Raw genomic sequence first — 16,186 nt, forward strand, 5'->3', positions numbered from 1 at the left:
TAATCTCCTAATGAGACTTTATTGTGCATTTTGGAGTGCGTCGTTTAAACCATGCAGTAACAGCCAGCTTGCCAAGCTTCACAGTTCTGCTTTCTAGGTAAGTAACTCTGCCTGCAGCATGAGAACAACTGTGTCCTTTCTGATAGCCTTTTATACAGTGTGATGTTCTCCACCATCAAGCTGCTTGTGAATTAAATTTACTTATATAACAGATGTTGCAAGAAGAAACGAACAACAAACAAACCTCTGGTATGTTTAGGGCCAAAGGTTAGTACTGGAGAACTCTGTTAGATTACATTCATTGGTCTTCAGATGAAAAACCACTGGCATTTTCTGGTTGCATTCAGTTGTGCATTTAGCACAAGGAAGTGGCTTTCCGTTCTCCAGCAATTCTTGCTTTGTAGTGTATTTACCCTCAAGTTTGAATAGCTTTGCTGTGCATGATGCTTTGACTGGCCTTCCCCAACAGTCATGCCAGGCCAGATGCTTGCAAGCCATTCATGTTCCCTGCAATTGATTACTGCTGGTTCAAATATACTAGCAAGAAACAGTGCAGGTAGCAGGTACTTGGCAACTGTTGTGTTAAGGCGCCACACTAACTCCAGTTCATCATTTGTATGGGATGCCTCTTTTTAGCTGATTCTTTGTAGCTTTGTGATTACTATTAATGAGAAATACGTCTAGAAGTGCCTTGAGGTGAAATCGGTCAGACTGACCTTAGGAGCAAGTCTGAATTCAACTTACTTCTGAGTAGACATGTGCCTTATGCACTTTAGGTATTGCAGGTAGTGCCTGCTTGTACTTCTGTGGCAGCTATTGGCCTGTGCTTTTGGATATGTGGCACGATTATTTTTTTCTGCTCTGTGAATTAAGAATAGAACCAAAAGCTGTACTACTAACTTCAGTACAGTTTATAGGAGAAAAGTTGAAATTTATAATACTGATGATAACTTATAAGTTTGTAAGGCAGCCATAAGCTGAAGCTTGTGGTTTTGGGATATATAGGAAAAGTGTTTTACTATAACCAGAAACAGAATATTAAAAAGTGAAAAAATGATTGGCCTTCTTTCTCTTCCTGTCATAATTTTGAATCATTGTTCGCTCAGGCTTAGGCCTCGTTCTCACAAACTATCTGTGATGGGGAATTATTATTACAACCTCTTGTTAGGAGGAGGCTCATATGAATAAACACTGTACCATAGTAGATGGTTGTGGCGCAGAAAACTAGAGGTTGTAGAGAATGGTTAATCTAGATTGCAGATGTTTTTGGTGGAGTGGCAGGTTATCAGGTGAGCCTCCACTGATAGCTTGATGTGGAACTGCCCAGGCATAGGTGTGCATTGTGTTTCATGAGACCTAGGCTTTGCCGGCATGCCATTAATGGATGCCAGCTAATGGACAGCAGAAAGTTCATCCTCAGCTTCTGTTGAGAAGAAGAATGATAACTTGCTTTGACTGTGTCTGCATTTCCATATAACAGGCCCAGATTTCCGGTTTCCTGTGAAGGAGCAGCATGCCTATTGGCTGCTGCTTCTCTTGTGACATTAATGGCAAATGGATAGGTTAGCATAACTCCTAAACTTAGAAACTTAGTTTTTTTCTTGGCTCACATCCATTACTTATTTGGGAGCAAAAAACTAGGATCCCAGCATGGACATGACACTAACTATTTCTGAAACTACTCTTGCAGTTGTGAGGAGGAAAGCAGAAGCAAATGAACTGTACAGGCCCGCATGCTGCTTCTTCATGCTAAACCAGGAATCCTAGCTTAATTGTTACGTGCAAATGTGGTTTGTATTTCTTATCTGTCTTCCTTCTCTATACGTACTGAGGTCCAAACTAGATATGACACCATTCATGCAATTAACAGTAGTGTGAATGGTGTTTTAAAACTAAATAACAGGTGTGCCCTCACCCTGTTTGCTTCAGCATTAGGGGGATTTAAATGCTTTGCCTCCTGCTGTTCTTACCTGGAAGAAAGGCTTTGTGATCGTGTGACTGGGAGCTGTCTGAGCAAGTTACAGACTGGAACTGTATCTTTTTCAGGACTGCAGTGAATACAAAGGGCGAAAGCCCTCTTTATCCAGAATGGGGACCCTTGCATTTCACTTTAAAGAAAGTGATTTATACAATTGCTAATCACGTCTAGTTTGGCTCTGAGATGAACCAGAAGCTACCATTGTAAGCTCAGTGTGTTAGAATTGTCGTGAACTGAAGCTTAAGATTTCTTCTCTCACTGCCCCTTCTCCCTCTGCCCCTCCAAAAAAAAAGATATGGGAAAACAAAATCCAAATTTTATATATTTGCAGATATGGGAAAACACAATCTGTGGTTCATGCAAAACAATGTGAATTCATAGAAACAGAGCAAGTCAGAAGGGGCATCCTGGGCCACCTAGTCTGACCCCTTGCTCCAGCCAGCTCCACTCATGACATGCTTACCATGTTAATGTCCAACTTGGTCTGATAATTCACTTTTTATATTTCCGGTGCTTTGCTTAACACTTTTTCTTAATTTCTTTATAGAATCTTGGAGGCTTTTTTGTATATAAACACTTGGAAGGGGTGTGTGTGTGTGTGTGTTGGGAGGAACTGTCAGCTCAGGAAAACAACCTGAATATAGAGTGTTGAAGACCTTTCTCTCTCTTCCTCTGCAATTCAGCATGCCATCATTGTGGTTTGTCTATAAGTCTACCTTGTCTTCCTCTGTGCCCCTCAAACACCTCAGTTTTGTCTGAGAACTTGAGGAGTGTATGTGGTGAAGGGATTTCAAATGTCTTTGATGGATGACTCACAAGAATGATTCACCAGATTGTAGAGAAAGAAAACTGACCTTGAGAGGCAATTAAGTGGCATGCTCAAAACACTTAGTCTGGGTGGTGTGCACTTGTTGTCGTGGGGGCCCTTTTCTTTCTGAAAACTGCCATTCTCACCGCTTACTTTTTCCTCTGTGGGGGAGGTATGCCTTAATGAACAGGTTGTGAACTATACTATTGCAGTGCTGTGCAGACTGTAGTCATTTACAGAATTTAACAAGCTGAAGTGTTTATTACTGGCTGGGTCCAGATCTGATAGTACTGTTCTTCACCCCAAGCAGCACATTTGCTTCCTCTCTTCCTTCTTGTACAATCCCAGTGATTTACAATAGTTTTAATGTGGGTGTCAGCTACCTAACATAGCAGTAGTGACCTGGTGGTTGGCCGCATCCCATTTCAAAGCAAATGGCTAGAAAAAGGGTGGGAGCAAACAGCTTTTTCCAAACTTTTGATAAGCAATGTACTCATCTACCCAAAGATGCTTCCTTAACGAATGATGATGAACATAATTATCTGAGTGAAAATCTTATGCTGCTGAAATTGCACTCCCCTATGCACACATACAAGAGGGAAGTAGTTGGGAGAACTCAGAGGCTTGCAGGAGTAAAAAATACTTCAGGAAAGAATCCAAAGGGGGGAAACAAAAGCAGCCCATTGAAGATGGAGCATGTAGAAAAGGTGGAATGGGCTGTTTGAAAGGGAGATAAATAATTTGAAAAATACTGGTGGACTGTTTGAAAGGGGAAACTGGAGTGTGTGGAGGAACTGGAATGGATTTGGAATATCCTGGGAAAGGTCATGGCAAGCTGATTGGAAGGAATCTTGAAGGGGGGCAGGTTCTACTTGTAGAATATTAACAGTAAGATTTACTTGTTCTTGGAGGAATCCATTAACTTTGTTTCTGTGTAATTGTGCTGAGCTTTCCTTCTGATTAGCAGGAAGTAGAACCAGAACAGGAACACATGCAGTGATGCAATGAGCATGCTCCATTGGGCAATTCTGGTTTGCATTGTTCAGTCATTCCTGATGTGATCAGACTGATCCAGAGATGCACCAGAGTTATCTATTCTCCATGAGGGCTGAGTGAAAACTGGTGAGGCTAGAGTGGTACAAAGCAGCAGTGAATGGGGCTCTTTGGGCACTCAGCAGTGCTTAAATTTCGTTATTTGCTGGGGCAAATAGCATGTTCTGGTACCAAGATTGAAAATTTTGTCAGATTAGCGTAATTATGAGGAAAATGGTCATAGTAAAAAGAAAATCTCAGCTCTGACAATGACTGGTGCAGATCCCAATCTGGAGGACAGTGCTTGCCCATCTCCGTCCTGTAGAATGATCTTCTGTCTTTGATCTTCTGCTGATACACTTTTCTATTTTTCAATCAACTCTGATTCACCACTGCTTGCTTATGTTATCTATATCCCACCTTTCTACCAAAAAGCAGTACTTAAAGGCAACACACAGAAAGAATTAGAATATTTAAAATGTATGGCAATTCATCTCAACTTCTCAGGAGGATTTATATGGTTTCCTTTTCTGCTTCAGATCTTTATCAGTCTTAGTGACTGGATTTGCATGATATTACAACTTACTGTGGCTAACAAGCCAGGCTGAGTAGTTGTGTCATCTGAACCCAGACCACTTGGTGTAGGGTGGCTTGTTTTCAGTAGTCTGACAAATCCTTGCTTATATCTAGATTGTTGAGCCCATAATAGGTGTTAATGTCACTCAAACTCAGAAGACTGATCTCCTAAGTGGGTTGTGGAAAGTAGAGTAAATTGCTTGGCCAGAGTGGCAAAAACTCCTTGTCACTTTTGGCAAACTTGTTGCCACCAATGACAGTCCCGCCACCATTGCCAAGTGGCACTTTGGAGCAACCATGCTGGTTTCTTATCTTTTTTTATATAAAAAAGTTCAGTGCCAGAAATTATGCACAAATGTATTTGTAATTTAAAATAAATCTATATATTTGTCAGTCTTTTGGAGTTGTACAAGTGGAGCTACCAATTAACAAGACTGCATATATAGAAAGAGCAAAAGAGTGTGCTTGCATAGCTCTGAAAGACTAACTCCCACACTCCTGAAAAAAAATCATGAAGTTATTTCTTCACATTTTTGGTGCAATGTTTTTGGAAAGGCTGCGAGTTGGGACTTCTTGCTCCAAAGTGCTGCTTGGGCATCAGTGGAATGGCTGACCCTGACAGCATCATGGGGCTTTAGAAAAACAGTAAACAAAAATAGGGCAATGATCCATGCTGGAGGAGCAAGGCTGATTCTGCTGTGAGGGACCCTAGAATACCATCTGGAGGCCTAGGAGAAGGAACAGGAAATCAATCCCTGGTAAACTTAAGTATTTGTTGGGTAACCCACATGTTATTTGCAGGGTAGGTTATCGTGTTGTGCAAAGTCATGATGTTGACAGCTTAGCATGTTGTTCTCCGTGTCAAAGTCACCTCACATAGCAGTGTCTCTTGACTGACAGATGTCTCAGTGAGATGAAGTATATGCTATTTTGCCAATGTGCGTCTGCGAAACAACAGCTGTTCTGTTCCCATCCCACGTGTTCATTATAGCTGCTTGAGAGTGCAGAAGGGATTGCATTTTAATGTAGAAGTCCTTCAAGTAGCTTCCCCTGTGAAGCTATAAAGTAAGAACATGTGATGGGCCAAAAACAAGCAAACCAGCAGTACAGTCTACCAGTTTAACAATTTGCTATCTTATATGAATATGTGTGTCTTATTCAACCCAAAACATGATTCCTTGGAACTAAGCTGCATCAAGTTTAGAAGTGCTTGCTTCAAGGCTCCGAGCTGAAACTTAAGGTCTTGGAGAGTTCAGTGAAGTGTCCCAAGCATGGCAGCTAGAGCAGAGAGCTCCATGGGTGCTCTCAACCCTGCAGTCATCTGGGTCAAGACTGCAGATTTATATTCTTGCGGATTGTATATACCAGTTGCAGCCGGGTCTGTTTCTTCATTGATTATAGCTAGGTTTTCCTCTCCACAGCAGATCCTTACTCAAGATAGAACCTTCTTCCTAATTAAACCCTGGTCAAAAGGAGTTTCTGGTGGGTGCTTAAGGGATGACATTAGGATCTCAGTCAGTGCCAGTGCTCTGGAGAGATGTGGGATGAGTTGGGAACCACAAATGCCAAAAAGATTTCCTTGGGGCCTCAGGTAATGCATCCCCGCAACAGGACTCTTCAGGTTGCCTCGTGTCTTCTGTAGAACTGGGCTGTGTTGATGGATCAACATCCTTCTCCCTGAAGAGGATTTTGGGTTATGGCTGGCCAGGAGCCTGACCTAAAGTGTTTAGAGTCTGATGCAATAATGTAAACATTATCACACTCTTAGGTATAATATAGTTTGGAAATAGCACAGTAAATTTGTTACAAAGCCAGGTTGACTAGTGACTGGAACAGAGGAGCAAAAGCTTGTGATATATTTGGCAAACTACTCCTGTTACAGCCAGCAGTTACATGGGCTGATAGATCACAAATAAATTTAATTGCTTTTTCTTTGAAGACGTTTCTCTATAAATATATAATAAATAGAATTAATGTGAGTGTGCATTCCACACATGACAATCATTTTAAATGATTTAATGAAAAACTATTACAAAGAAGCTGCTTGTTCTCAGAAAAGACATCATCCTTCTTTTTAAACTAACCTCAAAATGTTGACAACACATTTAAAAAATCTTGAAATGGGTTGTTTCTCCCTCCAAGAAGACGCTTCCTTTTATAGTATCCACATGGTGTTATTTTTGCTGCCTTCAGCCTAGAGCTATTTCCTGTTTCCAATTATTTAGTTACACTCCAAAGCCCCTCTCTTTCTCCTCCTGGCTTCCTCACTGGGCTTGCCAAAGCATTATTGTCATTTCAGTGAGACGACGCCAATGCTGAGGTTTTAATGGGCTGTGAGGAGGAAGTTTAGCTATTTCCTCTGCCTGTGAGGCCATGATGTCATGAGCTGCTATGGTGCTCTTTATCATATGCTGCTGTTGCTGTGGTCTGTGTGGAAAGAATGTAAACAGTGCTTTCCAGATGTTCCCAGGAAAGCTATGGGTCCATAAATGGACCAGTTTGTTCAGGAATATTATTATTAATGAAGGGAAAGATGAATCAGACTATAAAAAATACATAGCTCTGAAAACATCAAATGCTGTTGGATGTAAGCGGCAAAATCATCCTGTGGAGAATAGGGTCTACAGTTTGTGTGTGTACATTATTTGCTTGTAAATACATCCCCACATGTGCACACATGAAAATTGTGCTGTGTTAGAAAACTGAACGCTGTCCTTCCTTCTGAGCTGATGAATCCTTCATGTAGAAGTGCTTTCAGAGAAGGCCTGTCATTTGAGATCTCTGAGAGCGGTTCTCTGTCTGAAAATTACCATACATTGAGGAAGCTTTTTCTAGCATAGTGGCGCCATATTATTGTGTCTAGTTTTTATAGGCTGCTTTCCTATATACTACAAATACTACAAAAGTCAACAGGATAATACTCAAACGCACGAGACCTTTTCAAACCAACAGTAGATAACTGTTCCTACAGACTTCCACTCAGGCCATACTCCTTATGCAGACAAGCAGAAAGCCAGTCCTGATAGGAATGTCTTAAAAGCAGTCAAAGAGCTCATATGTTTTAGGGCCCTCACTCCAAAGGTCCTGTTCCTAGACCACTTTTTGTGTTTCCTTTATTGATTTTTGTTTGTTTGTTTAGTTGCTAAGTTGTGTCTGATCCTTCAGGACGCCATGGACAACATTCCTCCAGGCTCTCCTGTCCTCTGTCCTCCCTCGGAGTTCATCCAAGCCCACATCAACCACCCCAGTGACCCCATCTAGGCACCTCAACCTCTGTTGTCCCCTTTTCCTTTTGCCTTCAGTCATTCCAGTGTCAGGGTCTTCTCCACTGAGTCCTCCTTTCTCATTAGGTGGCCAAAGTATTTGAGTTTCATCTTCAGTATCTGACATTTTAAAGAACAGTCAGGGTTGATATCTTTTAAGATTGTCTGATCTGATTTCTTTGCAGTCCAAGGGATTTTCAGAAGTCTTCTCCAGCAACACAATTCAAAGGCCTCAATTCTTCAGTGCTCAGTTTGCCTTATGGTCCAACTCTGACAGCCATACATTACAACTGGGAAAACCATAGTTTTGACTATATGAACTTTTGTCAACAGGGTGATGTCTCCGCTTTTTAGTATGCTGTCTAGATTTGCCATAGCTTTCCACCCAGGGATCAAGAATTTTTAAATTCTTGGTTGCAGTCACTATTTGCGGTGATCTTGGAGCTCAAGAAAATAAAATCTGCCATTCCCTCCGTTTCTTCCCCATCTATTTGCCAGGGAGTGATAGGACCGAATGCCATGATCTTAGTTTTCTTAATGTTGAGTTTCAAGCCAACTTTTGTGTTCTCCTCTTTCACCCACATCAGGAGGCTCTTTAGTTCCTCTTTACTTTCTGCCATTAGAGTGGTATCATCTGGATATCTGAGGTTGTTGATATTTCTCCTGGCAATTTTAATTCCAACTTGTGATTCATCTAGCCCGGCCTGTCGCATGATGTGCCCTGCATATAAGTTAAATAGGTAGGGAGACAATATACAGCTTTGCCATACTCCTTTCCCAATATTGAACCAATCAGGAATTCTATGTCCAGTTTTCACTGTTGCTTCTTGACTTACATACAGTGTTCTCAAGAGACAAATAAGATAGTGTGGTACTCCCATCTCTTTAAGGACATGCCGCAATTTCTTGTGATCCATATAATCAAAGTGTAGCTTTCTCCGTGATCCAGCATATGTTGGCAATTTGATCTCTAGTTCCTCTGCTTCTTCAAAACCCTGCCTGCAATTCTGGTAGTTCTCGGTCCACATACTGCTGAAGCCTAGTTTGTAGAATTTTGAGCATAACTTTGCTAGCGTGTGAAATGAGTACAATTGTTTGGTGGTTTGAACATTCTTTGGCATTGCCCTTCTTTGGCGTTGGTATGTAAACTGACCTTTTCCAATCCTATTGAGTTTTCCAAATTTGCTGGCATATTGAGTATAGCACTTTAACTGCTTTGTCTTTTAGGATTTTGAATAGCTCAGCTGGAATACTGTCTCCTCCACTAGTTTTGATGCTGCTAAGACTTCCTAAGACCCATTTGACTTCACATTCCAGAATGTCTGGCTCAAGGTCAGCGACCACACCATCATGGTTACCAGGGACATTAAGATCTTTCTTGTACAATTCTTCTCTGTACTCCTGCCACCTCTTCTTAATCTCTTCTGCATCTGTTAGGTCCCTGCCATTTTTGTCCTTTATCATGCCCATCTTTGCATGAAATGTTCCCTTGATATCTCCCATTTTCTTGAAGGGATCTCTAGTCCTTCCCATTTTATTGTTTTCCTCTGTTTCTTTGCACTTCATTTAAGAAGGCCTTCTTATCTCTTCTAGCTATTCTCTTGAATTCTGCATTCAGTTGGATGTATCTTTCCCTTTCTTCCTTGCCTTTCACTTCCCTTCTTTTCTCAGCTATTTGTAAAGCCTCCTTAGACAGCCATTTTGCTTTCTTGCATTCTTTTTCTTTGGGGTGGTTTTAGTTGCTACCTCTTGTACAGTGTTGCAAACCTCCGTCCATAGTTCTTCAGGCACTCTGTCTACCAGATCTAATTCCTTAAATCTATTTGTCACCTCCACTGCATATTCATCAGGAATATGATTGAGGTCATACCTGAGGAGCCTAGTGGTTTTCCCTATTTTCTTCAATTTAAGCCTGAATTTTGCATCAAGAAGCTCATAATCTGAGCCACAGTCAGCTCCAGGTCTTGTTTTTATTGACTATATAGAGCTTCTCCATCTTTGGCTGCAGAGCACATAGTCTGATTTGTTTTGATTTGACCACCTGGTGTTGTCCATGTGTAGAGTCGCCTCTTAGGTTGCTGGAAAAGAGTATTTGCTATGACCAGTGTGTTCTCTTGTCAAAACTCTGTTAGCCTATGTCCAGCTTTATTTTGTACTCCAAGGCCAAACTCACCTGTTATTCCAGTTATCTTTTGACTTCCTACGTTAGCATTCCAATCCCCCATGATGATACGGACATCATTTTTTGGTGTTATTTCTAGAAGGTGTTGTAGGTCTTCATAGAACTAGTCAGCTTCAGCCTCTTCAGCATCAGTGGTTGGGGCATAGACTTGGACTATTGTGATGTTGAATGGTTTGCCTTGAAATAGAACTGAGGTCATTCTGTCATTTTGGAGGCTGTATCCCAGTGCTACTTTTCCTAATCTTTTATTGACTATGATGGCTACTCCATTTCTTCTGAGGGATTCTTGCCCACGGTAGTATACCTGATGGTCATCCGAATTAAATTCACCCATTCCTGTCCATTTTAGTTCACTGATTCCTAAGATGTCGATGTTCAGTCTTGTCATCTCATGTTTGACGATGTCCAGCTTACCTTGATTCATAGATCTTACATTCCAGGTTCCTATGCAGTATTGTTCTTTATAGCATCTCTCCTTTCACCACCAGATACATCCACAACTGAGTGTCCTTTTGTCTTTGACCCTGTCACTTCATTCTTTCTGGTGCTACAAGCACTAGCCCTTCACTCTTTCACATCTGACCTGAGAGGCTCATCTTCCAGTGTCATATCTTTTAGCCTTTGGATACTGTCCATGGGGTTTTCATGGCTAGGATACCAGAGTGGGTTGCCATTTCCTTCTCCAGTGGATCATCTTTTGTCAGAGCTCTCTGCTATGATTTGTCTGTCTTGGGTACCCCTGCACAGCATAGCTCATAGCTTCATTGTGCTACACAAGCCCCTTCGCCACGGCAAAGCAGTGATCCATGAAGGGGTTCCCTTATTGATAGAAGAGTCTAATTTGATTAATGTGATCAGCATGGGATCTGACAGAGGGTGAGTCCATGTGAATTTCTTTATCAGACTCCATCTTGGGCAGTAAAGGGCTTTGAAGATTAAAGTGAGTACCTTGAACTATGTTTTGAAACATGGTAGCCAGTGCAGATGATATAACAAAGGGCAAATATGCTGTCTGTGCCCTTGATATTTGTAAGGGGGTGGGCATATATATTTCTCCATAGCTGAAGCATCTGTCCCATATAGAGCACATTGCAGCGGTAAAAAAAAATGGACATCGTGGAAGGATTTATTCTGTCTGTTCAGTTGGTGAAAAGCACCTTTGGCTACCACAGCCACTTGTGTATGAGGTGCTGGGTCTGGAGGGATTTGGAGCCTCCCTGTATTTTCAGTTAGGGAGATCATCGGTGAGCCAGCCCATTCCAGGGCCTGTGGGTGAGCTGTCACCATCACCTCTCATGTGTGGAAATGGGTAATTCTACAATTTTGAACATACACACTTCTGTTTGTGGTATGGAAATAGTTACATCTTAGCTCACCTCAAGAGTATCTCCCCTCTGTCTTTGTATGGTGACCCACTTTCTCCATTTCCACCTTTATTTGCTCATATTCTGTAAAACGGGAGCAGGGGAAGCTAGAATAAGCTGCACTTGGTAATGATATGCTTGCAGCTGTTCTCTGTGTTCTGGAAGATTCACTTGGGACTGTTTTCTTTCCAGACTCTGAGCACTACAGCTGGAAGGCAGACAACCTTTGGTACATCTTCATGAACCGCTTGATAGGGCGTTACTTAGAGCTTCACTCTGAAGAGGTTGAACGTGGAGCTTTTTTCCCTTGCAGCTGTGTCGCTGGGAGGAAGGGGCCCTCACACCACTTTTAGAAGAGGACTGCATTCTGTGGGGTGCATCAAAGGCTCTCTTATTTCCCTGTTTGGGAAAGGGAAATAGGCTCAGCCTGGGCAGCTGGATGTAATTCTTGTGACTGGTGAGGGCTGACTGTAGCACTGGCTTGAGAAATGTGATTGGTAATGGTGCTAAATTTAGAAAACGCCATTGCCTGACTTGGAAAAAGCTCTGAATCTCGCTTCTTTCATAGCTTCAATATACTTCACTTTGTCATTTTTGTAATTAAAGAAAGCATGAGGAAAGTGTGTTGTGTGGAATTCCTATCTGATGGACAGTGGGCTCAGTCTACTGCAGCCTATCCCAGCCTTGTGCCCTCCGGTTAGTCATGCCGGCTAGGCAGTGATGGAAGTTCTAGTTCCATTTGGAGAGCATCAGCTTCTAGAAGGCTGGCTGGTATAGTCACTTAAACTGACAGCCTGACCCTAGAAAATCAAAGAATTGCCTCTCTGTTGTGATCATTGTTTTTTAAGGCCACTATCTGTAGGTGCAACTCTGTGTACAATAGACCTTTGAGCAAGAAACTTGCTGCAGTGCAGGGGCCTGCGGAAAACGAGGCATCATGGTACAGAGAGGGGATGTAGAAAAGCAGATGTCTGGAGAGGTGGTGGGCTCTCCCACACTAGAGACATTCAGAAAGAAACTGGACAGCCATCTGAGTGGGATGGTGTAACGCGCTGCCGTGCAACAGCAGGGGGTTGGACCCGATGGCCTTCATGGCTCCTTCCAACTCCACTATTCTATGATTCTATGAGATATTTCCTCCAGAAACTCCACCACCCTGAGGGACTCTTTAACAACAATGCCCTTATGCCTGAAACACCCTTCCAGAATACTGATATGAGGCACCACCTTAAAATCTTTAAAGCCTCTTAATTGTCAACCCCAACTGAAATGAAGGCTAAGTACATGAGCCTGTGTTTGTCTACAGTTTTCTTCTGTGCTTTCCTGCCTCTTCTTGCCCAGGCTAAGTTTGATTACAAAATCATCAGGGTAGGGGCCCTTTTTGTTTTGTTCTTGCATGCTACTCTTCAAGATACTAAATATGCTAATAATGCTATATAACTAAAAATCTCTAAATATTCTAGCCACTTCTCAGCATTCTCCGTTATGCTTCCTGTTACTCTGGTCAAATTAGTCTCTTGTTCTCACAAATGGCAGATGAAACAGCTCAACCTGTTAATGGCTGTTCCACTTGAGACTACAGGTGGGGGTGTATGTCCGAATACTCCTCCTTACCAAATCTGCACATGCAAAGCTAGTTTATCAGGGAAACTGGCTTCCTGGCATGTCTGTCTGTCTCTGTGTTTTTCTGGCACAGAGGAGCATTCAGTCACGTAGTGCCCCACCTGCACTTCGAAGTAATACAGCCTAGAACCTAGTTTCTCACTTCTTGGACTGAATATGAGAACTGTGTGCAAAAAATGGGACTCAGTGCAAGCTTCTGTGGAGGAAGTGGGGCTGACATTGAGTTTTCTTGGTCCCTCCTATTGAGTTGCATAAACAAAGTGAATGCAGTTCAATCTTGAACACTGTTAAGAGGCCTGCTTTTTTGTTCAGTGAGTCAGGCTAGAGGAGCAGGAAAAAGAACTAGAACGCTCCATCTCCCCCTTTCTCCACTCTAGCCCACCCATCCAACTTGACTGGCTTTTAGCTAAGAGTAATCATAAAAAACTAGTACACTTACATAATGTAACATGTTTTTTGCAGTGCAATGTAGAATGAAAAATGATGTTGGAAACCTTAATGGAAAAAATTTCAGCATCATTCAGCTCTGTTGGATTTTGAATGATGAAATGCTCTACCTATTTTGTAACATTTGTGGTTTTTCTTTGGTATGCTTTTCAGGTTTGACATCTACAGGAAGGTGCCAAAAGATCTTACACAGCCAACTTTTACAGGAGCAATTAGTAAGTTGTGTGTATATGTATGAATTTGCCTTTGTATATCTCTTTCTAAAATGACAGCTCGTTCCAGCATTTTTATTTAAATAGTATGATTTTTATTCTATAAACTCAGCAGATTGTAATGCAAGAGCTTGTTGTGTGTGTGTGTGTGTGTGTGTGCGCGCGCGCGTGCGCTTGTTTGTTTGTTTTACACTGAATGATCCTAAAGATAACTGGAATTGCCAGTGTGGGCCCAAAGATAGCATATTGATATTTGACGTGGGAGATCTTACATGTCATGTCATGCTGGATGGCCTTGGCAAGTCTTTGGCTTTCAGGTTTGGGACAGTAAATGAAGTGGAGAGAGAATAAACTCAAGGTGGAAGACAGTTTACCATCAGTCATTTTGTTTTGTATTGCTAGAAAGCAGTGATCACAGGCCGTCTTTGTCCCCAAGTCTGTTTTGTCCACACATAGCCTAACTGGGGGCTGATACCACCTTCTTGCTTGGGATGCCCTTTCCCACTTTCCTTGCTTCTTTTCAAGAGTGAAGCTTGCTGTCTGAGTAGTGCCATTTCAAACCATCATTGCTGCTGAGTGTGTTGCATAGAGTAGTGCATACACATCAGGCTGATCCTTCCAAGCCTGTAATTAGATGCCTTACATTGCTTTCCTGTATTGTTGCACACTTGCTTCCTTTGAGTAAGTGAACCCCAGTTTACTTACTGGTGGGGTTTGGGACACTGGCCCTTTACCGCCTTGCTAATGTGAACAGTAGCACATCCCTACAATTTAGTAATCCTGAATCATGAAGAATGCAATCTGAAGACACTTAGCCAGAGATGAGATATTGTACCAAATATTTAGTGGCGATAAGCTGTTTTTCTTTAGAATGTCACTGCCTACTCCTTTTCTCCACTTTGCTCATCTAGTCGTTAAGCTACTGCTGTCACCATGCTGCAGTTGTTCAGATTAGTCATGACGTGTAGGAGAAGAGCTGCTTCCCTTTAACCTGCCCACTCTGTGGTTATGAAAACAAATGCAAGAACCAGCATGTGTACCAGTTTCAGTAACCTCCGACTTATTTCAAGAGGAGGACTTCTAAATTTATCAGACCCTTCTATTCCAGAAGAGGGACAAATCTAATGTTTCATCTTGATGTCAAGAAATTCAGTAGAAATTTTGGGTCTAGCTTTTTAAACAGGGTAGTGCATCTTATTGTGGAAAATACTGGAAATTATGACCTTGATTAACTTCTGTTGGTTGTCACCTCTGCTTGCTCTGTTTGAGAGACAACTATCTTGCTGTTGACAATTTTGATCTTTTTTGTTTGATATTCCAAAATGCTCATTGCATTGGGACTTTTCTCAGGCAAGTCAAAAATAAGGGCGGGAAAGACCCTGTTCTCAAAATATAAGTTTTTGTCCTCTGTCAAAAGATGCAAGGTTTTATATGACTATTTCATCACATTTGGTTGCAGCAATCAAGTTGAAAGATACTCAAAATGTCTCTTTTTGTGGAAAAAAAATCTTTGGCACAGATAGTACTAAAATAATAAAGAAAAAACCTTTCTAAATCATCGCAATTTCCCCTTTTTCAATAAAGCCGCTGGCCATAAAAATGGAGGAAATGCGACCACTAGAACAGGCACAGCCAGACTTGCTCTATGGAAGAGCCACAGTGGTCAATGTCAGATATTTGAGAGCTGAAATACACGAACAAATATTTAATATGTATTATGACTTTACAAAAGTGTGTTCCTCCTTATCAGTGAATTATATTTTTAATGTGCCTTATTAGACACATAGACAGTTAGAACACTAACTCAGAGATTCTCTTCCCAAAGAAATGGACTTTTAGAAACAAGAACCATTCAAAGTAAATGTTGTATTAATCAAAAATAGCAGGGTTTAAAAGAATTTTTTTTTTTTACTGTTGTCACAGACAGAATCTTGGCAATTATAGTTTAGTGAGAAGGGCTGAGAATTCTTTGTTAAAACTCTACTTTGAAGACCGTGGCCTCTCAGGGACCTTTGAGGGAGCTGCAGAAGGGACAAGCAGCAATGGGATAGTTGTCTTCAGGGGCTGTCACTTATACAACACAAATTCTCTTTGCAGCTGCGACTGGTCCCCACTCTTTCCACATTTAGGAAGGGGTCTAGATACCTCTTTCGAAGTTGACTTTTTAAAGTCAGCAGGAGCAGCATGGGATGTGCTGGGGTGAGCTCTCATGAGGCTGCCAGCTGACCTGCTCTCTTCTTGCTTAGAAAAGATCCAGGCAGTCACGAGCTCTTCTTTCAGGCCTTCAAGAGTAAATGTGGGGTAATTGGATGCGAAGGGAAGGAAGGCCAAAAGTAACAGCCTCCCATGCACCACTTGTTCTATCTTTCACTTCTTCACTGCTGGTATGGCCACGAGGCAACCCAATTTAAAGTGCTTGTTTTAGCATATAAAGCCCTAAATGGCTTAGGACCTGGCTCCCTGAAGGACCACCTTTGCCCATATATGCCTACCTGACCACTAAGATCTGGTCAAGAGGCTTTTCTAAATGTGCCAGAGGGGTGGTAAATAGAAGAAGGGCCTTTCCAGTGGCTGCCCCCCACTTGCGGAACAGGCTTCTCAGAGAAGTTCTCTTGGCTCCAACTTTGCCTCATTTTGATGCCAGGGGAAAATATATCTCCTCCACTCATTTTAATAATTTCAAGAATTGATTTTAATAATG

The 16,186-nt window shown here is 41.8% G+C and overlaps 1 protein-coding gene across 2 annotated transcripts in view; it reads left to right on the forward strand.

Annotated features, from left to right (window-relative positions):
* ERGIC1 (endoplasmic reticulum-golgi intermediate compartment 1) overlaps nucleotides 1-16,186 on the forward strand; it is a 102,394-nt gene that overhangs the window by 18,218 nt on the left and 67,990 nt on the right. For both annotated transcript variants that reach the window (XM_044454205.1, XM_044454206.1), the window contains exon 2: nucleotides 13,427-13,488. In XM_044454205.1, the coding sequence (XP_044310140.1) occupies nucleotides 13,427-13,488 (62 nt within the window). The remainder of the gene's footprint in view (nucleotides 1-13,426; nucleotides 13,489-16,186) is intronic.

The sequence above is a fragment of the Varanus komodoensis genome, unplaced genomic scaffold, assembly GCF_004798865.1.
Source record: "Varanus komodoensis strain SLA01 unplaced genomic scaffold, ASM479886v1 scaffold7_3, whole genome shotgun sequence".
Classification (NCBI taxonomy): domain Eukaryota; kingdom Metazoa; phylum Chordata; class Lepidosauria; order Squamata; family Varanidae; genus Varanus; species Varanus komodoensis.